The sequence below is a fragment of the Petaurus breviceps genome, unplaced genomic scaffold (genome assembly GCF_028583685.1).
Source record: "Petaurus breviceps papuanus isolate PSGF00001 unplaced genomic scaffold, PetGlider_PUasm1.0 229, whole genome shotgun sequence".
Taxonomy (NCBI): domain Eukaryota; kingdom Metazoa; phylum Chordata; class Mammalia; order Diprotodontia; family Petauridae; genus Petaurus; species Petaurus breviceps.
In genome coordinates, this window is record NW_027185903.1 from 5086378 (window position 1) to 5113936 (window position 27559).

Below are 27559 nucleotides of genomic sequence, written 5' to 3' on the forward strand. Positions count from 1 at the left end.
TTTCAAGAGGTGATCAGTGAATTCTTTCCATTCCTATTTTGCCCTCTGGTTCTAGAATATCAGGTCAATTTTCCTAGAGAATTTCTTGAAGGATGATTTCTAGGTTCTTTTTTTTAATCATGGCTTTCAGGTAGTCCAATAATTTTTTTAAATTATTTCTCCTCAATGTATTTTCCAGGTCAGTGTTTTTTTTTCTTTTCTTTTTTTTTTTTTTAAAGCAATCGGGGTTAACTTGCTCAAGGTTACACAGCCAGATATTTTTGTGTGGGTGCCAAGTATCTGAGGTCAGAACCGATACCAGGTCCCCCGATACTGGGGCCGGCACTCTTACTCACTGCACCACCTGTCTGGCCCTTCAGTGTTTTTTTAATGGGATATTTCACATTGCTTTCTATTTTTTTTCATTTGTTTGTATCTGTTTTATAGTATCTTGATTTCTTATAAAGTCATTAGTTTGTATTTGCTCAAATCTAATTTTGAAGGAATTATTCTTTTCAATGAGTTTTTGAAATTCCTTTTCCATCTGGGCAATTTGATTTTTTAAGGCATTCTTCTCATTGACTTTTTGGGCCTATTTTGACGTTTGAGTTATTCTATTTTTTAGGTGTTATTTTCTTCAGTATTTTTTTTGGGGGGGGGTTCTCCTTTAGGAGGCTGTTGACTTGTTTTTCATGATTTTCTTGCATCATTCTCATTTCTCTTCCCAATTTATCCTCCACTTCTCTTACTTGATTTTCAAAATCCTTCTTGAGCTTCTCCATGGCCTGTCACCAGTTCATATTTTCCTTGGAAGCTTTTTGTGCAGGAGTTTTGTCTTTGTTGACTTCTTCTGGTTCCATCTTTTGATCCTTTTTGTCCCCAAAAAAAGGATTCCGTGGTCTGATTGTGCTTCCTCTGCTTGCTCATCTTGCTAGTCAATTACTCGACTTTTGAGCTCTTTGCCATGACAGAACTCAGCTTCCACAGTGGAGAGAGCTTTGTCCCAAATTGCTGGAGTTTTCGCAAATGTTATCAGAGGTCTGAGGAGGGCGTCCTCTCTATAGCCACCACAAGCTCTGGCAGACTGGAATTTCTCACCTGAGGACCACTGCCCAAGACAGCAACCCAGATCCAAGCAGGTCAAAGGAAGAGTCATTACCCTCTGAATGGTCACTTGGTTCCTTTACGATCTGCAGGCTGCAAACCATTTGTTTCACAAAAGGAATAATATAGAATGTTTTTTTCTTCCAATTTCTGTGAATAGCTTTGAAGAAGAGGTATTAAAATTTGATAGAAACCTCCTCTAAACACATCTGGAATAGGGTTCCTCACTCTATTTACCTTACAGGTATTTAACATTTCCATTTCCTGAAACTGAATTTTTTGTGATTCCCATTTAACATCCTCTTGGGCAATTTATATATATTTGTATATAATACTCTATTTCTAACTGAATGTAGTATTTTCTGATAATTCCTTTAATTTCTTTGGTTTTGCTGTAATTTCATATAATTGTTTTCTATTTGGTTTATTTGATTTTCTGCCTCTTTCAGATTTATCAATTTTGTTAGTACTTTTTATCAATTCCAAAGTCTATTTTCCAATGCACTGATTTCTTCTCTGATTTTCAAGATTTCCTATTGTGTATTTCTATTGAATGTGCTTTTTTTTACATTTTAAATTATATATATATAGTTCATTAATTCTCTCTTTTTCAATTTTGTTCATGTAAGTTCTCAGGATTATGATTTTTACTCTAACATCTGCTTTAGATGCATCCCAGAAATTTTTGGTACATTAGCATAATCTTTCACAGAATGATTGTTCCTATATTATCTTCTTTGAGTTATTCATATTCAGGATGTCTTTATTAAGATTCCATTTGTGAGAGATGAGGGCCTCATCTGCATCTCTGGTGCAGGGATAAAACATTTTAATTTCCTGCAAACAGAGAATCTTAGAATTTTTGTATCCATTCATTGTTTTAGATATGCTACCTTGTTAAGGTTATGCTTAATATTCAGTTTGCCTATTAAAGGAATGCAACAAGTCTGATCTCCTTAGGAATGTCTTCATGGCCTCCCATGTCTCACAATCGATTCCAAAGTTCTTCAGTGAGACCTTGAGAGTGTTCTTGTATTGCTTCTTCTGACCTCCATATGAATCTTTGCCTTGTGTAAGTCTTCCATAAGACAGTCTTTTGGGCAAATATATGTCTGGCATTTGAACAATGTGGCCAGCCCATTGGAGTTGCACTCTTTACAGCAGAGTTTGAAAACCTGGCAATTTGGCTTGAGAAAAGACCTCAGTGTCTAGTACCTTATCTTGCCAGGTGATTGTCAGTATGTTCCTAAGAATTCAAATGGAAGTTGTGTAGTTTCCTGGCATGGTGCTGGTAAATTGTCTAGGTTTCATAGGCATACAATAATCAGGTCAGCACAATGGCTCTGTAGACCTTTTATTTAGTAGTCAGTTCAATATTTCTCTCCCACACTTTCTATCATACCCACATCATCTACATGGACATCCCTGGGAAGAATACTGCCAAGGTAAGTGAACTTACCCACAGAATTAAAAAGTTCTCCATTTACTGTAGCCACTGGATAGTATAGTGTTGGCTGGTGGAGAACCTCTGTTTTCTTGATATTAGGTGTGAAGCCAAAATTAACACATGTGGTAGAAAACCAATCCATACTCTGTTGCATCTCAGCCTCAGAGGTCACACTGAGTGCACAATTATCTGTGAACAAAAAGATGTGCACCAACTCACCCTCCACTTTAGTCTTGGCTTGTAGCCTTTTTAAATTAAATAATTTACCGTAAGTGGAGTAGTTGATCTTTATGCCAATTTTGTGCTTGTTGAAGGCATCCAACAACATCACCGAAAACTTCATGCTAAAAAGCATGGGAGCAAGCACACATTCGTTTCACTCCACTGGTGACCAGGAAAGCACGAGAGCATCATTCATTATCCAGAAGCCATGTAAGCATGTTGTCATGTAACTGATGTATACTACTGAAGAGCTTCTATGGGTAACCAAATTTTGCTATGATCATTCATAAGCCCTCATGATTGATAGTATCAAAGGCCTTGATCAGATTGACAAATGTTGTATATAAACCTCTGTTTTGCTCCTGGCTTTTCTCCTGGAGATGCCAGACAGCAAGCATCATATCAGCCATTCCTCAGCCCCTTCTGAACCCACACTGGATCTCAGTAGATGACTATCTTCCAGATGAAAGATCAGTCTAAGAAGGACTCTGGCATGAATCTTGCTGGCAAAGACTAAGAGAGAGAGAGAGAGAGAGAGAGAGACACCCCCACCCCATGATTTTCACAGGACAATCTACTTCCTTTACTTTTATGGAGATGGACAGTGGAGGAGCCCTTGAATTATAGGGGGATAACCTCCTCTCATCATATAATCCAGAAAATTTCTATCAGCTTATGTATCAAAAGTGAAACCCCTACTCGTAAATCTTAGCTGGAATAGAATCAGCACCAAGTGCTTAGAGGAGCCTAACAACATTCAAAACTTCTTCTGTTGGAAGTTTGGCTAGAGAGGTACTGACTTCAACGTGAAGTATATGGTCAATGGCTTCAGCATTGGTTAATGATGGTCTTTTGAGAACACTATGGAAGTATGCACTCCATCTCTCTAGGACTGTGTCCTCACTAATCATTGTGGCTCCATCAGCACTGAGTAGTTGCACCATAGATCTTTGGCCCATAAATAACCTTCAGGGCACCATAAAAGCACTTTGGATTGTTACTAACAGGATAAAACTGGATTCATCTGCCATCTTACTGAGCCAAGAATCCTGCATCTCTCTAGGCTTCACTTGAACTTGACTTTTGATGGAGTTAAACACTGCCTTTTTAGAAACAGATGAACTATCTTTTAGTAAACTCTGTGGAGTTGCCTTTTTTGTTTGTTTGTTTGTTTTGTTTAGCAGCTTCTGAATTTCTCCATCGTTTTCACCAAACTGATCTTGTTGCTTGCAAGAGTTCTGGCCCAGATCAGCAAACATAGTGCTGGGCCTCAAATCTCTGAAAGCTGCCCTCTCCTTTTCTGCTCCACTGTTGCCAATTGTGTTTTGGCTCAATTTTCTCTCCAATTTAGCAACAAACTGTTCACAAACAAAGAAGGCTCTAATCTGTTGACAATAATTCTTCTGATAGCTGTCTAGCCTTAGGTCTATCAGTTTAAAAAAATTTTTTTTTTATTTAAGCAATCGGGGTTAAATAACTTGCTCAAGGTTACACTCAGTTATTTCTGGGTGTGGTGCTAAGTATCTGAGCCCAGATTTGATCCCCAGGTCATCCTGACACTGGAGCTGGTGCTCTTACTCGCTGAGCCACCTGGCCGCCCCAGGGCTATCAGTTTTGTTGAATGCTTAATGTTGAGCTTGGCAGAGGACAGGCCTATGATTGGTCTAGCACTCTTTGCCACACATCACCTTTGCCACTCTCACGTCTGTCTGTTTTTTCTTCTTACAATGACATAGTCTATTAAATATCAATGTTTGCTGTGAGGGTGCATCCATGGGGTTTTATTGCATTTGGGTTAACAGAAGACAGTGTTGGTGATGAGAAGGACATGAAAAGTAAAGTCTTTAGAAGTAAGTGGTTGTTGCTGTTGCTGTTTCTGACTCCATTCCTCCCAAGGACTCCTTAGTCTGCAGAATAGGGTTGATATAATATATATTTGCATGGTTTCATGTTCCCCATGCTAAATTCTATGTTCTGTGGGGACAGGACAATATCTTAAGTATCTTTTTATCTCCCCCAGGGAGGTAAATGTTGTATCTATGCATAACTGGGGCTAAAGAGCTGTTGTTGAATTAATGAGCAAAGGTCCTATGAATTCTCCCTCTGAAATCCCTCTGAAAACCCCCAATAATAGGTAGCATGATACCATGGAAAGAGCATTGCCTCTGGATTCAGATGATCTGGATGAAAATTCTGCCTCTAATTCTTATCACCTTTGTGTTCCTCAACCTCCCCGGGGATCATTGTTTTCAGTTGTACATTTAAAGGGCTGGATCATCTAGCCTCTAGCTTCCCTTACAGTTCTAGTTCTTTGACCATCCTCTGCATTACCACTTCAGCCATCCTCCTCTCTTTCCCTTAGGTAGCTATCTGTCTCCTTCACTCCCAATTTTTTTTTAAAGCAATTGGGGTTAAGTAACTTGCTCAAGGTTACATGGCCAGTTATTTCTGGGTGTCTTCACTCCCAATTTTTAAGGGTGGGATAGAAGGAAAGAAAGGCAGCTAGGCAGCTCAGTGGATACAATGCTAGACCTGGAGTCAGGAAGACTCTTTCTGAGTTCAAATCCCGCCTCAGATACTTATTAGCTAGGTGACCCTGGGCAAGTCACTTAACCCTGTTTGCCTCAGTTTCCTCATCTATAAAGTGAGCTGGAGAAAACTCCAAATGGAGTCACGAAGAGTCAGACACAACTGAAATGAGTGGACAACAACAACCTTGTCCCTTGCTTCTATCAATATTCTATCCTTTCGATCACTGCCAAGTTCTCTTAGTATCTCAATAACATTCATTTTTATCACTATTGCTTATTAAAACCAAAATTTTTAGCCTTGCATCAACTCAGACTCCATATCCCTCCATACCCACCCCTCCATGATTTATTCAACCTACCTAACATTTTGGCTATTAGGTTGAACTCTTTTTTTTTTATACAGGAAATGTATTCGTTCTATTGGAAAGAAAGTTAAGAGGGATTTTGAGTCATGGGATGGAGATGGCCTAAAATATCTGGCTATAACAAACATCTAACATCCAACCTGAGATAGGTCTGTTCTCTCAGATTCAAAGCAAGCCCCAAACTGCACAGTATTGGTAGATCCACATTTAGGAGTGTTATTTATATGCCTAAGAGAGAAAAGCATTTCAGAGGATGGCCTTGGTACTGGAAGATAATGTTCAAAGGTAGGAGAATCCCTTTAGTCTTCTTAATATTGATGAATATTGAATTATAGGACAGTCACCAGAACACTGCCTGATTTTTGACATTTCATGGTCATCTCTTTAATGCCTTGTTAAAAGAGATTAGAATAGAGATCAGAATTTACCAAGAAAGTTGTAGTCTTCTTTCCCTAGAAATTAAAATGTGCTACTCAGAAATCATTCATCCTTCTAGATTTTTAGGTTGTGATTCTAGATCAGGGGTGGGGAACCTGCAGCCTCAAGGCCATGTGTGGCCCTCTAGGTCCTCAAGTGCAGCATGTTGAATGAATCTAAACTTCACAGAACAAATCCCCTTAATAAAAGGATTTGTTATGTGAAACTTGGACTCAGTCACAAGACCACAACCAAGAGCCTAGGTGCTCTTGTGTGTCTTCAAGGTTGCCGGTTCCCCACTGCTATTCTACCTATTCCAGGCACAATTTTTGGAATATGAGAGTCTCTGCTACTATCTGTTTCAAGTTAGGCATTAAGTAGTGACATCATTTCTGTTCTTTATGCTCACTGAGTCATTCATCAAGGCACCAGGACCTACCTAGTGTGGGCATCTTAACATCCTCACTGCCACATGAAAACTCCACCCCCTTACATTTTCCCTCCTCCCTTAAACTCCCTCTGCCTTCTCAGGCTATGACACCACAACCTCCTCCTCACCGCCCCCACACACACTTAACACCACTCCCTCTGGGAAACATTGCCAATGAAGAAATGACACTGTAATGCAATATGGCTCTACTCTCAATGCCTTTGTTTGCCCAGGCCAGAACTCCATTTTCTAGTCAATAGTCCTCCTGTATGTGTTGTATCTGTGCATTCTTGGATTTTGATTTTTAAGGAAGAGATACCTTTCATTGTTCTGAGGGAAGCACCAGCAAGCAATACTCCTCTCTCCTCTGACCAAGTCAGAGAAAATGTCTAAAAATCCCTGTGACTGCCTATTTTGTTGCTTATAAGATGTTTTGCCTGAAGTTAGAGAGAGTCTAAATTCAAAATACTTGTTTACTTGGAGCTACTTAGAAGTAAATTAGTTTACTTGGGGCAGCTAGGTGATGCAGTGAATAGAGCACTGGCCCTATAGTCAGGAGGACGTAAGTTCAAATCTGGCCTCAGACACTTAACACAAAATTAGCCATATGACCTTGGGCAAGTCATTTAACCCCAAATTGCCCTACCTTCCACCATCCAAAAAGCAAATAAATAAATAAATGAGTTTCCTGATATTGTACCAGGATACTTTCTGAACACATATGCTTTATTATCTATGTGATTTATATTAGAGAGAAATACATTAGATTGAGGAATCTGTATATATTTCATATATTCTTATTTTTGTTTGTCTTATTTTTTAAAATTTGGTATGTATCTGTAGGTCTTTGTTAATGATTACCATCGAATTTCAGGATTCCATCTTCTCTTCCCCTACTTCTTTGCCCACCTGCTCCTTAATATAACCTCTACATTCATAAATTAGGCACCTAACTAGAGGTCCCCCTTTCATCCTGAACCCGGGAATACAGGAACATGTTTTCACATATCCAGTCTCAAGCACTGCTAAGTTTGGCATCTGACACACAGATCTTGGACAAGGTAAAAAATATAAGCAACTCACAATCTATATGAAGAAGCAATACTTTTTCTTGTAGGAGATGGAAGACCAAAGCTCCATAGTCCCACCTTTAGACTGTGGCAAATGCTGAGGCTCTGGACCCTAATTGCTAGTACTTAAACCCCTGCGATCAGCAATGGAGCTGAACACTCTCTTACTGGAAGAGGTCCTATTAGTTGTCAAGTTCATACTACATAAAATATTGTAAAGTATGTTATACATGCCATATTGCATTACAGGTGTCTTAAGTATATCTCATAACATTTTATCATTTTTATTCTTTCTCTGGGCTTTATGTTGATTTTGTTCTATGTTCTACTAAATCAGTGAATGTTATTGTACAGATAGCTGATTCAGGAACAACTTCAACATAAGGAATGTTATGTTCCTTTCCTGCCTGTTAAAATAAAGTCCTTTTCTTCTCCTATCTTATTTAGTGCTTACCTCCTCCAGCACTGTCCATTTCTTTTTCTGAAGACAGTTTTCATGACGTCTCGGTATAAAGTCATAGTGTGATACACAACTCTTTGGCCTCAGCTATTCATTATTCCTAATCTGAATTTCCCAACAAATTTTTGCCACTCTCATCTATTCCCACATTTATACTGAAGTGTAAAAATATATGTGAATTATACAGAAGGCAATATTTTATTGAGTGATTATGGAATTTCTCTGTCTCTACAACCTCAGCAACCTGTTTGTTCTCGGTGCCTGGTAGATATTAGGTACTTGATAAAGAAATGCTTTCTGAATGATGATCTGAAATTATTTTTAGTGATCTTTTTGTAAATACTGATCTTTATTGCAATATCAGTTTAGCAAATATCTCATGAAATAATGTGTCTTTCTGCTTTGGGATTTATGCTACTAACTCCTTTCTTTTCCTGTTTGAAGGGTACTTATGACGATATGATTCCATTTAGCTGTGACTCCTTTATTCTGGTTTCATTTGTGGCAAAATGTCAAGATTTATAGTATTTGAGTCCCTAATTGCAGCATATTTACCCATCAATCATTGGATAAGGGACCAGGGATGTACTGGTAAATGTCTAATAAATGGCTCTCTAGGGAAAAAAATGTACACACAACATACTTTTTGGTTTAACCTGCATTATTAACATTTTCTCTATTACTTTCTGTAGTAGCAAGCACCCTAGCATACCCAGGATGGCTGATAGCACAGGTTCTTTTATCTTCTTTTCTAAAGGAAAACAACTCAAAAGGGGTTAACAATCTTACTTTAATTGAAATATATATATATACACACACACATATATATGTATGTATGTATATAATTTACCTAGTTCAGGGGGAAAATTCAGCACTATGAAGTTCAGAGAAAATACAAACAGAAGTTATAAGCTGACAAAAATATAGACAGAGAAAATAACACAATTCAGCAGACCAACAGACAGGGCTTCTAGTTGTCTGACCATCACATCCATACAGTTAGTTACCAACAAGAGAAACGCCAATATCTGGGTTTTCAAAGCCAGGGGCTGCCCAGATTCTCATCTGGCCAAATCACACAACGCTTCCCAAAGGGAGTCCCAAGTCAAAACCTCACCTCAGAGGTATATATAGCCTTCTCCTGGGTCAGAGAACATCATAACCCTCATGACCCACTGCCCAATCACAAAGTAACAAGATATAGGCCACAGGCTCCATGTGACCACATTCAGCCTATTAGGGGGCAGAGTTTATTTTCAAAGCAGGGAAGGTCTTCAAATTCCCCTACCATTACACTTTCTTAAGCCTTTCTTAAATTAAGCCTTGATTTGTAGTCTTTGCCAATTTCTGAGGTGTAACACTGACACTGAAAATTTAACAATTGCTTCTCATGGGCCATGTTGATGTGGCTGCAATGCACCCTTGCAAGGGCCTCGCATTTTTAATATCAGTAGTCAAGTTTAATTTTTAGGTGTTCTTAAAATGAGTGATGGAGGCCACCAGAGAATGAAGACCATTTTTTATTGTTTTTCTTTGTTTCGCTGATCACCATAGCCAAAGAAGCTAGGTCACCAAGGGGTTGAACGATTAGTGATGAACTTCTCCATATTTAGCGGGGCTGGTCCTCAGGAAGCATACTGGGTCTAATGTGTGGCCCATATTTAAAATCTTTTCCGTTCTTTAGAAACCTCTTGGTGCTTGAACAACACTGGCACGCCCTTTGGGAATTCAAGTTCACACATAATGCCATTGCTGATAAAAAATCCCAAATGATTGCACCCACATGAAAAGGTTTGTCACATTGAGTTCAGCATGGGAGGGAGGGAGATAGAGAACTATTTTTTTTAAAGAAGTTAGACTACATTTTTCAATTTTAATGGAGGTTAGTCATATTTCTGAAATGGATGGCAGATCGGGGTTGAGGTCACAAAGACCTGCATTCAAATCCAACCTGTAACATATAGTATGTGTGTGACAAAGAGAAAAAGACAACCTCTCAGTCCCCAAGGTGACACTAAAAGCTTCTGAGTTACAGATGACTTACTGATAAGAAGAGCCGATGTCACACAATGGAAAGGACAGTGGTTCCAGATTCAGAGTACATGGATTAAAATCCAAACTGTAACATTTGTCATTTGTGTGACCTTGGACAAGTCATATAACCTCCTTGGACTTTGTTCTCTTCTAAAACAAAGATGCTGGACTTTAGCATTACTAAGGTCCTTTCTAGCTTCAGATCTATAATCTTCATCTGAGCAGGGAGTTTTTGCTCCATAAATCCCCTACACCAATGAAATCTAAGGCTTTGTCAAAATGGGCATATCTAGAACTAGAAAAAGGAACATTTTTACATCAAAGAATATTTTAAGAACATTTCAAGAAGAACTGTTTTAAGAAGTAAAAATACAAGATGGTTTCTCTACAAAGTTATACTTTCAACTTCTATACCCCCTTTCATGAGCTACTCTTTATCCTCATGTTTTTTTCCTCTTTTCAATGTTCCATGAAAGGTGATGATTAGCATGTACACAATTGAGTACTTTATAGTCAATAAAACTACCACCTAGTTATTTTAAAAGATTTCTCCAGGATGAAAAAATAAATCTTTTAGCAAAGGAAAAAGTCACATTTTAATATAAATAGAAAAGTTCCCAGGAGAGTAGAAGACGATGAATGAGAGCTGGTGAGGGAGCTGGTGAGCAAAATCCATAGATTTTCCTGTGAAGCTAGAAAGTTGCAAGTACAAAAATGTGGTATGGAGAAGGAAGAGTGGAAGATTTTCCAAGTGGTTCCAGCTCTCTAGTATGTGGAAAGAAAAGGAGGGAACACACATCTGTAAAGTACCTCCTATGTGCCAGGAATAATGTTAAGTACTTTTACAAATAATGCTTCATTTGAGACTCACAACCCCTGGGAAGTAGGTACCATTATCGCCATTTTACAGCACAGGGAACTGAGGCAGGTAGCGATTAAGTGACTTGCTGAGGGTCACACAGCAAGTAAGTATAAGTACCTAAGACTGGATTTGAACTCAGGTCTTCTTGACTTTATTTTTTTTTTATCTTTAACAACATTATTCCCCTCAGTTGGTACAAACCCCATCCAGCCTGCTTAATATTTACAACTGAGTATGTAAATTCCTTTCTAGTACCAAATGTCATGCAAATTACCCTGGAGATTGATTTAGCAATTCTAGAAGAGTCAAAAGGAACTGGTAATGTTTGCCCTTTAGTCTTTTTTTTTCTGGGTTCTTTTCACTTTTTTCTCCTTGTGCTGATTTTTAAAAATTAAATTAGGTGTTTTTAATTTACAACATTCACTTCCATAAGTTTTAAATTGGTCTTCTTGACTTTAGGTCCAGTGCTCTACCCACTAAGCCATCCAATGGCCATAGGAGAGTCTTCTCTTCGGACACCTTCTGAGGATGATGGAACCTTTCATGCTTCTCACAAAGCTAAGGAAGATTCCATGATAATCACCATGGTAGACAACACCCTGATGAGAAGAAAGGAGGAGGCCACAGAAGCCTTGGGTTCAAATCCTATCTCTGACAGTTACTACTTTTGTGACTCTGACTTCCTGTCTAAACATCTGTGTGTCTCAGTTTCCTCATCTTGAAAAAAAAAAAAAAGGTGAACTGGATGGCATCAGACCTCCCTGTCAGCCCCATATCCGTGGTCATCTGGTTACTCTCCATTGTCTTAGAAGGAAGGAACAAGTGGGAGGTGAAGCATTTTCTCTAGGTCTTATTTTGGTGGTGAGTCTCTGGACTGGTCAGATGCAAGGACTCCAGGACAGGTAGCACACAGGGAATGAATAAATGAGACTACAATTGGAAGGAACTGTGAAATAGGGGGGGTTGGACTTGATGGCCTCAAAGGTCTCTTCCAGATCTAAATCTATGCCCCCAGGAGCTCAGAAAAAAGCCTCATCCTTCTTTCTCATGACAATCTTTCAGGTGCCTGAAGACAGTTCTCCCAACTCCCTCTAATCTCCCTCCAAGTGTTTAGCATTTCTCCATCTTCTGAAGTCATTTTGTCTTTCATTGTTGTTTGATTCTTTCAGTTGTGTCCAACACTTCATGACCCCACTTGGGGTTTTCTTGGCAAAGATATTAAGGTAATTTTCTATTTCCTTCTCCAGCTTATTTTGCAGATGAGGAAACTGAGGCAAACAGGGTTAAGTGACTTGCCCACAGTCATACAGCTAGTAAGTGTCTGAGGCTGGATTTGAATTCATGTCTTCCTGACTCAAGGCCCCAGTACTGTATCCACTGTACCACCTAGTGGCCACATTTTGTCTTTACTTGGCATATATTTTAGACTCACTGATTTTTGTAAATGTTTTTGCCAATAGATTCTAAGTCTTTTAAGGGCACAGACTATTTCATTCATGGCTTTGTATCCCAGTACCTTTTCAGTGGTTGGCACAGAGTAGGTATGTAATAAATGCCTACTGAAATGAATTGATATTTCTTACATTCTCCTTACATAAAAGTCAGAGAGCTTAAAGTTAGAATTTAGAAGTAGAATCTCCATGTACTAAAAAGAGTACTGGGTTCAGATCCTAGCTCTGCCATTTATTGCCTGCATTACCTTGTGCAAGTCACTACACTGGTGTCTCTGGGCCTCACTTTCCTCATCTATAAAATAAAGGGGTTGGAATAAGCAGCCTCTAAGGTCCCCTGGTACAGCTAGAGCACTGGGCTTGGAGTCAGGAGCACTCATTTTCCTGAGTTTAGCACTCTGACCCTAGGCATTTGCCTTTGAAACACAGCCTGCCTCAGTTTCATCATCTGTAAAGTGGAGATAACAATAGCACCTGTCTCACAGAGTTTTAGTGAGGATAAAATGAGATGATATTTATACACATCCTTTTTGTCATCTTGAACATTCATTCCTAACCTCAATTTATTTAAATATTACTCTTCAAATACTGTTAACTATGAAGACAGTGATGCAGACAAGATACAGGCAAGAGGCAAGGCATATTACAGTTGATGTATGCCTTACTTGACTTTTCTCCATCTTCTATAGCCATCTTTAGAAATATATATATGTATAATATATATACACACACATATACATATATGTATATGTATATATATATATACATATATATATATATATCTCACTGTTTGGGGATAGTCATCTCTTTGGGAAATTCTCCCTTCTCTTCTTCAGTATTTGTGTCTTCAAAGGTTGTCAAAGAGGCAAAATGGTTGTCAAAATGGTGGAGCACAGGAAGCAACGCAGCTGAACTCTCCCAACATTCCCCTCCAAATCACTAAAATAATGCCTTAAATCAACTTTTAAAGCAGCAGAATCAACAAAAGGTCAGAGGGACACATTTTTTTCTAGCTGAAGACAATTGGCAGGAAAGATCTTTACACCTGGGTAGGGGCTTGCCCACAGCCCATGCCATGGCAACATTGGCATCAGGCCTTGAAGGCAGCTGTGAGTGGCAGCAACAGAAGCAATTTCAGGAGCTCTCAGCTCAGAGATGGTGAGGAATTCAGTAAACTAGTCAGAAAGAGATCCTTTGCTGGTACACCTAGGGCTGATTGGAAATTCTATTGCTCATACATAATGCTGGGTCACAGTTCCAAGGCAGAGAAGAGCACCAGTACAGTCCCAGGGTCAAGAGGTGCCTGTGGGTACAGTGGACCCAGGAGTCTTCTTGAGTAAAAACCAGAGGGTACATCAGGAAAGTGACCATGTCTTTCCTTAGATCATACCATAGTAGAAATGCTGAAAGTTTTTAGACCTCCAGAACTAGCTCTAAAAACAGTCATGTGAAAAAGCCCTAAGCTTAGGATAGTCTCTCCCCACTCCCAGGGGAGCAGAGCCCAACAGAAAGTTCAAAGTCAAGAAAAAAAGCTGAATATGAGCAAAAAAAACCACAAAGGACTTAATCATAAAAATCTACTGTGGTGGCAGACCAAGACATAAACTCAGAAGGAGACAATGATGTCAAAACAGCTTTAAGCAAAGCCTTGAGGGAAAATATTAATTGTACTCAATTCTAGATGAGTGGTAGAGGAAAAACTGGGAAAATAAATGAGAGTGCTGCAAGAAAATTATGAAAGGAATTAAAAGATTGATAAAAGAGTCATGAAAAGTGAAGGAAACAACTTACAAAACCAGAATTGCCTTACTGGTAAAAGAGGCATGAAAATTCACTGAGGAAAAGAACTCCTTCAAAAGTAGAACTGGACAAATAGCAAAGAAGGTACAAATGGTCCCTGAAGAATAATTCCTCAAAATTAGAACTGGGCAAATGGAGACTAATGACTTCATGAGACATCAAGAAACAATACAATCAAATCAAAATGAAAAAGTAGAGGAAAACATGAAATATATCATCAGAAAAAGAACTTACCTGGAAAATATATTTAGTTGAGATAATTCCACAATTATTGGACTACTTGAAAGCCATGATAAAAAAGAGCCTAGAGGGGCGGCCAGGTGGCATAGTGAGTAAGAGCACCAGCCCCAGAGTCTGGAGACCTGGGATTGGTTCCGGCCTCAGATACTTAACACCTACACAAAATAACTGCCGTGTAACCTTGAGCAAGTTACTTAACCCCAATTGCTTTAAAAACAAAAGAAAAAGAGCCTCGACAGCACATTTAAAAAATTTATTAAATAAAACTGCCCTGATATCCTAGAACTAAATTGCAGTTAGGTCCATGCAAATGAATGACTGAAGAAAATCTGAATTGAGGCATGTTGTGCCCTGAGATCAACTCCACTTTTCCTGTTGGTCTTTTCTTTTTAAAAAAATAGTAAGTTTTTAATGATGATTTTTGTTTTTTTACATGTCCATAGTTTCCTACCAGTATCCCTTCCCCTCCTTTTCCCAGAGAGCCATGCCATATAACAAACAGTATTTTTAAAATCTGGCTTCAGACACATACTAGCTGTGTGACCCTTGACAAAGCACTTAGACTCTACCTGCCTCAGTTTCCTCATATATAAAATGGGGATAATAACAGCATTTACCTCAAAAAGTTTTGGCAAGAATAAAATGACATGGTATTTGTAAAAGTGGACCTGAGGCCCAGGACTAGGTGGAATACTCTTCATTTACTATGAAAGGTCATCATTGTGTCCATCTTTATTTCTTATGATACGCAACTTTGTTAAAGTCTAAAGGGACAATTCCTTACACAAGTAAATCACATTTAATCTATATTAACTTTCTCAGGTTATTTAGGCTTTTAATATCCACTATTATCCAGGCATAGTCACAATATCTTTATCTATTCTCCATTTCCCTTTAGCATAAAATGGCTCCCTTCACTTCAATTTTAGTTGTTTTTCAGGAACCCAAATAACATTTGCTTCCATACTGCTTTGGGATACCATTTCTAAATATAATAAGGTAAGCTGGTAATAAAGAAAAGATATTTCAGTTTAAATGTTTGTTCTGATTTTCTATCCATTATTATCACTTTCATCTCTTTCTACAATATCCTCTAGAGATAGTGAGGTCCTCAAGATTTTCTGGACTGCAGATGACATTGTGCTGGTTACATCAAGCCCGAGAACACTGTATTCCCTGCTAAATGAGGCCAATCCATAGTCACTGAAAAGTTCAGCCTCACTATAGAACTTGGAATGTAGTGGAAGAAATCAATCAATAAGCATTTAGTAAGCACTTTTTGCATGGCAGACATCATATCAGGTGCTAGAGGATAAAAATAGAACAACTCTTACCTTCAAGGAGCTTTTTTTTTTTAATGGGGAAAAGCAACAGATGCATCTAGGTCAATACAGAGTATATACAAAATATATACAGGTAAATACAAACATTGACAGGCATGGGGGTAATGTAGTGAAGAGGTTGGAAAGGCCTCATGTAGAAGGCAGCCCTTGAATTGAACTTTGAAGGAAGTTGTGACTTCTTAGAGAAGAGAATGAGGAGGGAGCAGATTCCACTGAGGAGAGAGTCTATAAAAAGACAGGGAGATAAGGGATGGAACATTGTACATGAATAACAGCAAGTAGGTTGCTTTGAGTTCATGGAGGGGTGATAGTTTGGAACCAGGGCTTTGAACTCTAAGGCCTATTGTTCTTTTACCCTATATAGACAATAGGGATGCACTGCAGTTTTGCGAGCAAAGCAATGGCATCATCAGTCCATTGCTTTAGGACAACGATTCTCAAACATTTTGGTCTCAGGACCATTTTGTTTTGTTTGTTTGTTTTTTAAGTTTATTTTATTTTTTACTTTCCAACATTCACTTTTATAAGATTTTGAGTCCTAGTTTTTTTTCTTCCACCCTCGTTCCATCCTCCCCCAACAAGACAGCAATCTGATATAGGTAATACATGTACAATTATATTAAACATATTTCCACATTAGTCATGGTATGAAAGAAGAATCAGAACAAAAAAGAAAAACCACAAGAAAGAAAAAAAAAGAGAAAATAGTATGCTTCGATTGACATTCAGACTCCATAGTTCTTTCTCTGGATGTGGACAACATTTTTCAGGACACTTTTTATACTATTAAAAATCATGAATACCATAAAAAATGTTGTTTATGTGAATTATATTTATCAATATTTACCATGTTAGAAATTAAAACTGATAATATCAAAAACACTTTTGCTAATTTAAAAATGACAGAAGTAAAACTATTATATGTTATAATATCAAAAACACTTTTGCTAATTTAAAAATGACAGAAGTAAAACTATTATATGTTAATATAAGTAATATATTTTTATGAAAAAATAAATACATTTTCCAGAAAAAGAAAAATAATAGGAAGATTGGTATTGTTTTAGATATTTTTGAAAATCTCTTTAATGTCTAACTTAATGGAAGAAGACAGCTGGATCCTCATATCTGTTTTTGCATTCAATCTGTTTCAATATGCTGTTTTTGTTGGAGTATATCAAGAAATCTGGCATCACACAGATATGCAGCTGGAAAAGGGAGGATAATTTAATAGGCAAATAACATCTTAATTTTATTATGAAAATAATTTCTTCCTCACAGATTCCTTAAAAGGGTTTCAGGGATCTCCATGGGTTCACAGACAACACTTGGAGAATATCAAAGTGTATGAGGAATTTCACTTGGACAGTTATGTGGAGAATAGATTGGAGTTGAGAGAGATGAAGCAGGGGGACCAATATGGATGTCATTGCAACAATGTAGGTAAGAGGTGATGAATGAAGCTGTATGAATAGAACGTAATAACTATGACAGAGGCTGTCAGTTAATCAGTCAATAAGCATTTATTAAGTATCAGGTGCTATGCTAAGGCCTGTGAATACAAATAATGTCAAAAAAAAAAAAAACCGTAAAAGTAAACAAGAAAGAAGGTATCTATCCTCAAGGAGTTCACAATTGAACGGAGGAAACAATATATAAAAGATGCAAAAGATAGTCCCTACCTTCAAGGAGCTTATAATCTAATATTGAAGACAATATATTATCTACTATGTACAAATAAGATATTCATAAGATAAAAATTGGGGATGATCACAGAGGGAAGGCACTAGCATTAGGGTATGAAATGGGAAAAGCTTCTTTCAGAAGGTGGAATTTCAGGTGGGAATTGAATGAGCTTAGCACAGTGCCTAGCCCGGGGTGGGGAACCTGCAGCCTCAAGGCCACATGTGGCCCTCTAGGTCCTCAAGTATGGGTCATTGACTGAATCCAAACTTCACAGAACAATTGCTTTTATTAAGGGGAAGTTTGGATTCAGTGATTCAGTCAAAGGGCTGCACTTGAGACCACAGATTCCTCAACCCTGAGGCTAGCCTCTAGTAGGAGCTTAATAAGTGTTTATTGAATAAATGAATTAATTAATGCACTGTGCTAGGTACTGGGGATACCAGTACAAAGAATAAAAATCAACCTTACAGGGCGGAGTCAAGATGGCAGAGTAGAAACACGACCTCCCCGTGGCTCTGGCTTCCACCTTCCCCAATCCATGTAAAAAGCAGACTCTAAACAAACTTTAGAGCTGCAGAACCCACAAAATGATACAGAGAAGATCACCTCCCACTGAGGACAGCCCGGCAGGCCAGCAGGAATTGGCCAGTGCAGTGCTCTGGGAGCTGAGCCCAGCCCCACGCAAAGGCTTTACCCCCAGGGCGGGGTACTCCAGAGGGACTCCAGATCAGCAGGAGCTGGGGCTGTTTCCAGATTTAGCAACACATACATGCGAAGGACAGAGTGAGAGGTCAGTGCAGTCTAGACTTTGGGACCCAGTAAGAGGGAGTGTGTGGCTTTTGCCCCCGGGTGAGAAGCTGCTGAGACTCCAGCACAGCCAGCCAGAGCCATGTGGCAGCTTCAGCTCCTGTCCTGCAGAGTGTAGGGGGACCAAGCAACAGTCTGAGGGGCAATCGCTCTTGCTTTAACCTTCTTGAATTTGGATTGCAGTCTAGGGTGGAGGTCCTAGGGTGTGTGTCCAGCTTGCCAGAGCATGTGGAGACCTTTGAGAGGGCACACATCTAAAACCTCCAGCAGCTGAGAAAACCCCAGTGTTTGGGACAAAAGTTCCCCTGGCAGAGTCCTACTGTGGCAAAAAGCCCAGGGGTCAAGTGACTGAGGGGTAACACGACCAGCCAAAGGAAACAAAGTAGACAGAAGATTCCAACATTAGATTCCTATTGTGGGGACAGAAAGGAGCAAAGCACAGAAGAGGAGGAAGACAGTGAAGTCACAATTTCAGCACCAAAGGAAAATACGAGCTGGTTGCAGGCCATAGAGGACCTTAAGAAGCAGATAAGAGAAGTGGAGGAAAAATTGGGAAGAGAAATGAGAACAATGCAAGAAAATTATGAAATGAGAGTCAACAGCCTGACTGAGGAAAATAACACCTTGAAAAATAGACTAACTCAAATGGCAAAAGAGCCTCAAAAAGGTAATGAGGAGAAGAATGCCTTAAAAAGCCGTATTTGCCAGATGGAAAAAGAATCTCAAAAGCTCAATGAGGAGAATCATTGCTTAAGAATTAGACTGGAGCAAATGGAAGCTAATAACTTTATGAGAAATCAAGAAAACAGATCCAAACAGATGAAAGAATAGAAGGCAATGTGAAATATCTCATGGGAAAAACCACTGACCTGGAAAATAGATCCAGGAGAGATAATTTAAAAATTATTGGACTACCTGAAAGCCATGATCAAAGTAAGAACCTAGAAATCATCCTCCAGAAATTACTCAAAGAAAACTGCCCTGATGTTTTGGAAGAAGGCAAAACAGAGGTTGAAAGAATCCACCAATCACCTCCTGAAAAAGATCCCAAAAAGAAAACTCCTAGGAATATTATAGCCAGGTTCCAGAATTCCCAGATTAAGGAGAGAATATTACAAGCAGCCAGGAAGAAGCAATTTGAATATTGTGGAAACACAATCAGGATAACCCAGGATCTGGCAGCTTCTACACTGAGGGATCAAAGGGCTTGGAATATGATATTCCGGAGGTCAAAGGAGATGGGATTAAAACCAAGAGTCACCTACCCAGCAAAACTGAGTATCATGTTTCAGGGGAAAATATGGTCATTCAGTGAAATAGAGGATCTTCAAGCATTCTTTTCGAAAAAACCAGAGTTGAATAGAAAATCTGACATTCAGATACAAGAAGCAAGAGAAGCATGAGAAGGTAAACAGGGAAAAGAAATCATAAGGAACTTATCAAAATTGAATGATTAACATTCCTACATGGAAAAACAATAATTGTAACTTATGAAACTTTTCTCAGTAGTTCAAGGGAATAGAATTATATATGTCTACATATGAGGGTATATGGGCATATGAATACATATGTGAATTGTGTATGTATGTTTACAGGTATACATAGATAGAAGGCACATGACCAATTTAAGAGGAAGGGATGATACTTAAAAGGTGAAATTAAGAGTTCAGAGAGGAATATAATGAGAGGAGATGGTGAGAGACAGAACTATCTCATATAGAAGAGGCAAGGGAAAATGGTTACAATGGAGGGGAAGAATAGGAAGGCAAAAGGGAATGGGTCAAACTTATTCCCATTGAATTTGGCTTGAGGAGGGAATGAAATACATACTAAATCAGATATATCACCCTCCAGGAGAGTAGGGGGAAAGGGGATGAGAGGGGTGATGAAGGAAGGGAGGGCAGGCTGAGGGGGACGGAAGTTGGAAGCACCCACTTTTGAAAAGGGACAGGATCAAAGTAGAGAATAGAATAAGTGGGAGGTGGGATAGGAGGGAGGGAAATATAGTCAGTCTTTTATAATATATCTACTATGTTATTGTTTTGCATTAGCCACACATGTACAACCTATACTGAACTGCTTATCTTCCCAGTAAGGGTGGGTGTCAAGGGAGGAAGGGAATGAATCTGGAATTCAAAGTTTTAAAATCAAATATTCATGCATATACTATTATTAATACTATTTTACATGTAATTGGGAAATAAGATATATAGGCACTGGGGCATAGAGATCCACTGGAAAAGTCGAAAGGGGTATGGGAGAAAATATGGGAGAGAGCAGATTGGAGGAGAGAATATCCTGTGGGATTGCTATTTTGGGGCAGTGGGTAGGGGAAAAACGGGTAGAAAATTTGTAACTCAAAATCTGGCAAAAATGAATGATATAAATCAGAAGTTAATAAAGAATTTGAAAAAAAACAAACCTTACTTGAAAGGAGCTTATGTGCTAATAATGACTCAAATAGTTTGGCCTAATTATCCATACAGAGACAACAAAACCAATGCCAATAATAATAGCAGCAGCATCTCCAATAATAAGGAGATGAAGAGTTTCTATTGTCCAAATGATACACATTTGTATGGACCATCTGTAGAGCTGGTCCATGATCACTGAAGAGTGACTGTGGACTAGTGAGAGATTGACTTCAGGCAAAGTGGAATGGATTGTCTTTGGGAAATTGCTCCAAACTTTTAACGACTCCAAGTTTCTCCCTAAAATAAAAGTCCACTTTTATCATATCAATATTCTTCCAGTGGTGCCTTACAAGTCATTCAATGCCTCTGTCAACTAAGAATTAAAATTTAAGGTTATACATAGGGCAATGGAGAAGAACATGATGGGTAAAAAAATTGTCAACATATTTACTAATGAAGATTTGTGTGGGGAAAATAGCATTAAGATAATCTAATGAGGTAACAAAAAAACCTAGAATATTTCACAGATGTAAAGTGCAAAGTACATATTAAATAACAGAAGAGATAATAAATGTGTTACTTTTAATTTATTTTAATGCTAAGTGTGTTTACCTTTTACAAGTGGATTCTTTTGCCTGTGTTTGATTACTAAGCTGATACAACTCCCCCGGATGGAGAAAAATAACAAATACAAAATCTCCTTTGTTACCTCCAAGTTTAAATGCTCAAGGAGAGACATTGTAAATGGCCTATAAACCAAAGAAACCATAACATAGAAAGAGACATAGAGAAAGACAGAGAGAGAGAAAAAAAGAAAGAAAGAGAGAGATTGTTTGACTCTGGCAAATTTTTGTTCATAGAGGAATCCATAATTGGAGCTTTGGAGGAAAAGTTCCCAATTAGATAACCGACTGTACCAAAATCCTGAAGCACAGTTCAGGGACTGAGCATCATTAATGACGTCTCCAGAGAATGCATTATCTCAGTTAAAGAAGGACTGGATTATACGAGATCCCGTGAGAGAGAGAGAAAACAAAACCCAGCTCATTATGGACTTATAAGGAACCTGAGAGGACTGGGGGCGAGGGAGACCATTTCTGTGAGAGCATGTTTTTCTTAAAGAATTGAGTTATAGAAAAAAAGTGGAGAAAAGGAAAAAAACTGAAATAATGATAAATTATTTCTAATAGTTGATCTAAAAATCTAACTTCTAATAATTTAAAACTGTCAAGACTTTTTCGCCACCCTCTGGAGCATTTGCAAAGTTCTTTGCTTTCATTCTCTCATTTGATCCTCACTACAACCTAGAGAAGCTAATCCTTCAGGTATTATTATCCCTATTTTATAGATGAGGAGATTGAGGCTTTAGAGACATTAAGTGACTTGTTCATGATCAAAGAGCTAATAAATGCCATCAGCAGGATTTAAATCTAGCTGTCTCCTGATACCATTAGCACTCTTTCCTTTGCATCACCCTGCTGAGAGAGCAGGAAATAATCAGAAGGAAAATTAACAAAAGAAGAAATCAAATCAGATTATTTCAAAAAGATATTTTTCCAAAATTTAAGTTTATAATGTTTCTTTTTCTTTTGTTATTGTGTATTTAAGTTTTAGTATCTAAGTTCAAAATAAATTCATTTTTAAAAGATATTTTTCTAATCATATACAATTTTCACCTCTGAGTCTTTTCTCTCTTTTTTTTGGTCATTTAATTTATCCCTTACCCTTGTCTAGGTCCCATATTTCTTTTATTCTTCTATATCATATGATGCCAGAAACTTTAGGATGAGTAGCATGTGGTGCCACAGAAAGAACTCCCACTATGTACCAGGCACAGTGAGAAGCCCTGGAAAATATAAATAAAGACAAAAACTAGACAAAGAAACAAGAAAGAAAGTATTTGCTCTTAAGGTGTTCACAGTCTAATGGGGACAAAATACAAAAGATGCAAAAAACTGATTCTTCCCATTCAGAGCACACAGTAGCTGTGGGGCCCTGGGCAAAAATCCTTAACCTCCTGAGTCTCAGTATATTCAAAAAAGGAAGGAAGGAAGGAAACAAACATTTATTAAGTACCTGCCAGGTGGTTAATACTATTGGCCAGGCGCTGTAAGTGCTGAACAATTATTCTCTCATTTATTATTTATTATATTATATATATTATCTCGTTTAATCCTCACAACAGCTTTGGAGGGTAGGTGCTATTATCATTCCCCTTTTACAGCTGAGGAATCTGAGGCAGACAGAAGTCTGACATAGCCAGGATCATATAGCTAATGAGTCACTAAGATTGGATTTGATAACAAGGCTTGTCAAGGTCCAGCCAGCCATCAATCTCCTTTATATGAACATTTGAAAAGTGTTTTCACCTCTGTGGTCTCTTCTGATCATCACAACCATCCTGGAAGGTAGGCAGAATTAGCATTAGCTCTTTACAGAGCCTTGTCCCTTTCCAGATATGGGAGCTAAAATTCAAGAAATGCAAGTGACTTGTATAGCTCCTGTGGCTTTTCACGACTGCCTGGTGTTTTGCTTTTTTTGTTTTTGTTTTTTGCTTTTTGGAGGGCAATTGGGGTTAAGTGACTTGCCCAAGGTCACACAGCTAGGTTTGTGTGTGTGTGTGTGTGTGTGTGTGTGTGTGTCTGGTGTGTGTTAAGCATCTGAGGCGAGATCTGAACCCAGGTCCTCCTGACTCCAGGGCCAGTGCTCTATTCACTCCACCACCTAGCCACCCCATGACTGCCTGGTTTTTATTCTCTCATCATATACATCTTTTGTCCTTATTTTCAAAGCACAATTTACCTTTTTGGTGTATACACAAAAATAACACAAGTTTTCTCTGGCATCTTGGATACAACATTGTGTTCTAAAATACAAAATACTCAGAGATTTCAGAACAAAATCAACATAAAGGTTCTTGTTTTCATCATGCAATTGTTTTACTCAAATAGAAGAATTTTGTTTGGCCACAAGTCTTCAATTGATTGTGAATTCTGAAAATCCTGGTTTACTGGTATACAAAGAAATGTAACCCCAAAGAACAACACGCATTTCCTAAATTATGATCTGATAAGTTGCTTAGTAAGCAAGCCATTCAACCTCTCTGGAATTCATAGTCCTCAGGTTTAAAATGAGAGGATGAGGGAACTGGATGCTATGACCTCCGAGGTCTCTTCCTGCTCCGTATCTATGATTCTGTATCAATTTGGGATATTTTTGTGTCTCAAACAACTGAGTCAAGTAGGAAGGAAGGAACATGGGATTAGGATCAGACTTGGGTTCTGATTAGCTGTGTAACCTTCAGTAAATCACTTCATTTCTCTGACTGTTTCGTCATCTAGAAAATAATGTGGTTGGATTAGATGCACCCCAAGGTCCCCTTCACTCTAAAATTCTCTGATATTTTTTTTCTTGTACAGTCCTTTTTTGTTTGATTTTTATTTTTTTGGGGGGGAGGGAGGATTCTTCCCCTGACAAAAGAGGTGTGTTTTCTGCATGCAGATCATTTAAAAGGCCATTATTGAGCTTACAAAATTATGTCCATAGATGTTAACAAAAAGGTCTTTCAAAAGTCTGCAGAGATGCTTTTTCAAATGATTTCAGTTAATTCACAGATATATTTTAGTCCAATAAAAGTTCTAAATGTACTTTGTGGCAACATATTTTTTCTTTTAATATTTAAACCCAAGTACAATCGATGGAGTCCTTCATACATATGTTTTTGATCATTTTCAGCTAACACATCAAAAAATTGTGTAAGAATTAAGTCTTCTTCAGTTTGTTTCCAATCCCTTTAAAATTATTTTTAGAAATGGCAGCAATAATTTTCCAAGAATAAATCCCTTTATTCCCTCCAAATTCAGAAACCTTGTGTGTGTGGTAAGGTTTAGGAGGGGGAGGTTGAATGAGTCTACTATGCTATTTTACTAACCCATATTTTTGTTGTTGTTGTTGAATCATTTCAGTCATGTCCAACTCTTTGTGACCCCATTTGAGGTTTTCTTGGCAAAGATTCTAGATTGGTTTGCTATTTCCTTCTCTAGCTCATTTTACAGATGAGGAAACTGAGGAAAACAGGGTGAAGTGACTTGCCCAGGGTCACACATCTAATAAGTGTCTGAGGCCACATTTGAATTCAGGTCCTACTCACTCCAAGCCTGGCACTCTATCTTCTATGCCACTTAGCTGCCCATATTATTAGGCTGACTTTTTGCCTTAATGTCTTTGATGAATGATAAAGATCCAACATGTCAGACACCCCAAACTCAATTATGACCAAAAGATTTCACATGCCTATAATGCAAAGAAAATAAATTCTCAACTTCTCTCTTTTTTTTCTTTTAAAGCACATTCACTTTGAAATCCACTTGAATTTTTTTTAGTATTCAAAGCAAGTGGAAAAAGAAAGGAGAGATTAATTTAAAACTTGCTTCACAAAAGAGTTAATTAAGCATTATGAAAACAGAATAGTTTTATCTTTCTAAAGGAACTTAAGAAATCTATGTGATATAGGCTGAGATGGTAAGCAGAACTGCCAGTTAAATCTACCAAATCAAAGTGGAATTACAATGGTTACATGTTAGCTTTTCTTTGGGGTGAGATGCACAAAGAGGAGTGGAGATAAAGGGAAATTTGAGGGGGGCTTCTCTGGTTGTTACTAGTCCCTTGCTCCATTTGAAATTTCTTTACATCAGGCTCTGCTCCACAAAGGGCAGCTCAACAAGGTGGCTCGGCAGATGAGCCTGGAGTTTGGAAGACTCATCTTCTAGAGTTAAAATCTGGCCTCATACATGCCCTATCTCTATGACCCTGAGCAGGTCAATTAACCCTGGCTACCTCTGTTCCTCAAGTATAAAATGTGCTGTAGAAGGAAATGGCCAACTACTCTAGTATGTCTGCCAAGGAAACTCCAAATGGGGTCATAGAATGTCAGACATGATTGAAAAGTGACTATACAACAATAACAACTTCTCAACAACAGGATCCTTCCCTTCTGCAACTAGATATAGCCTAGAAATATGAGAAATGGCACAAGTCTGAACAATCTCATCTTCTCTCTGTTGAGAATGTGGCATCAAAGGATTCTTTTTTTTTAGGAGCACATGGTTGCCTCCCAGTGATGTTGCTATCAAAAGGCTAGGGAAATACTTTAAACCATTGGTAATTTCTCTTAAATAATCTAACATGTATCTACTATTCAAGAATTCCAATTAATTCTTCACTTATAGTACTTCTTGAAATTCTGAGTTCAACAGATTGCCCACTTATCATGGTGAACTAATATCCATAATTATCATTTCTAGTGTTAGGGTTCTATATTGTCATTCCCTTTTCCTTCCCAACAGAACAGGATAGCACTGAGGGACTGATACATGGGGGAAAGGGTAGATTTGTGTCTCTGGGCACAGCATTCAAATGTAAGCTCTAACAAGTCACTTACTCCTTGCCTCCATCAGCCTCAGTCTCTTCATCTGTAAAATAGGAATTAGCATACAGCTTGTAATTAGGGAAATGCTCTGTAAACCTTAAAATGCTAGAGTATTGTGAATTGTTATTAGAGAATATATTTCTTGCTTCAACTGTTCCTTTGCGTAAGCAAAGATGACTCTGGTTATTCCTTTTCTGACAACTCCTCCAACAAGACAGCCTTTCTTCTCTTGGAGCTTACAGAAGCTAGAGCCAACTGTCGGGTTTTTTTTTCTTATTGTAATAAGTATATGCTTACAAAGCTATCCAACCTGACAAAACCCTCTAACTGTTCCAATCTCAGTACCATGGAAATTAAACACAATCTTAATGATGTTTCATAATTGCATGTACCTTAAGCATTTATTTGAACATAATGTCTCAAGTTTCTCTGGCATACAGCTAAATCTATTTAATTAAGGATTTATGTCTTAATTAACTTTTCCCCTTTCTGTATCAAGGCTTCATTTGCTATTGACAGTGTTTCAAGGCTTGTTATAAAGATTTTGAATCAGAATGAGGCAGCCATGTGAACAAATGAAAGAGTCGTTGTGGGGGGAAAATGTTTTTAAGTGGTTCATGGTAGAAAGTACAGTCAAAAAGGATCTTTAGATGTTATAGTAAGGAGAAACAATGCCTGACATATTTGTCTGACATTAGGTCTGGATCTGGTACTTTCAGAAATTTGAGAAGTGAAGAAGAGGACAAAGAGGTTGGTAAATAAGGTATAGTAGAAAAGAAGACTGGAAAGTACCAAGGAAAATGAATGAATTGGGAATTTCCAAATATCAATAGAACATGGGCCAAGACAGGGGTAGAATCTTACACTCCAGGGCTTAGAAATCAAACTTAGGTTTTACACTGGACATCAAGGTTGTGGGACCTAATTTTGTTTTCTCTCTAATTATAGAATCTGAGACAAACTGAATCTTTCCGGACACCAACACAAACCCCTCTCAAAGGCAAAAAGGCAGAATGTTCTAGAAACTGTCAATGATTAAAAGGTCAAGCAACCTTTGTTCATGGTGATTTTGGTGGTGAGAATGAAGAAAAAGATGAATGTAGTAGACAAAAAAAAAAAAGGAAGGGGAAAGATAAGCAATTATAGAGTACCTACTATGTTCTGAGCACTGTGCTAAGCACTTTTGATCCTGAAATATCTCATTTAGAGAAGAGGAGGACCAGGGAGGGCCAGGATGAAGGGAAATAGCAATAGTAACTTGTGAAAAAAAATTTGAAACAAGTTTCTCTGGTAAAGGCCTCATTTTTCAAAATATAGATAACTGACTCAAATTTGTAAAAATAAGAGCCATTGATAAATTATCAAAAGACATGATCAGTTTTCAGATGAAGTAATCAAAGCTCTCTATAGCCAAAGGAAAAAAAAAACACTCAAACTCACTTGATTGGAGACATGCAAATTAAGACAAT

General features: G+C 38.1%; 1 protein-coding gene across 1 annotated transcript in view; it reads left to right on the top strand.

The window, feature by feature from the left end:
* The first annotated feature begins 2498 nt into the window (after positions 1-2498).
* LOC138167553 (UDP-GlcNAc:betaGal beta-1,3-N-acetylglucosaminyltransferase 7-like) overlaps positions 2499-27559 on the top strand; it is a 101934-nt gene continuing 76873 nt past the window's right edge. Inside the window, 3 exon segments of the mRNA XM_069096533.1 lie at positions 2499-2528; positions 2845-2962; positions 11381-11508. Of these exon segments, the coding sequence (XP_068952634.1) occupies positions 2499-2528; positions 2845-2962; positions 11381-11508 (276 nt within the window).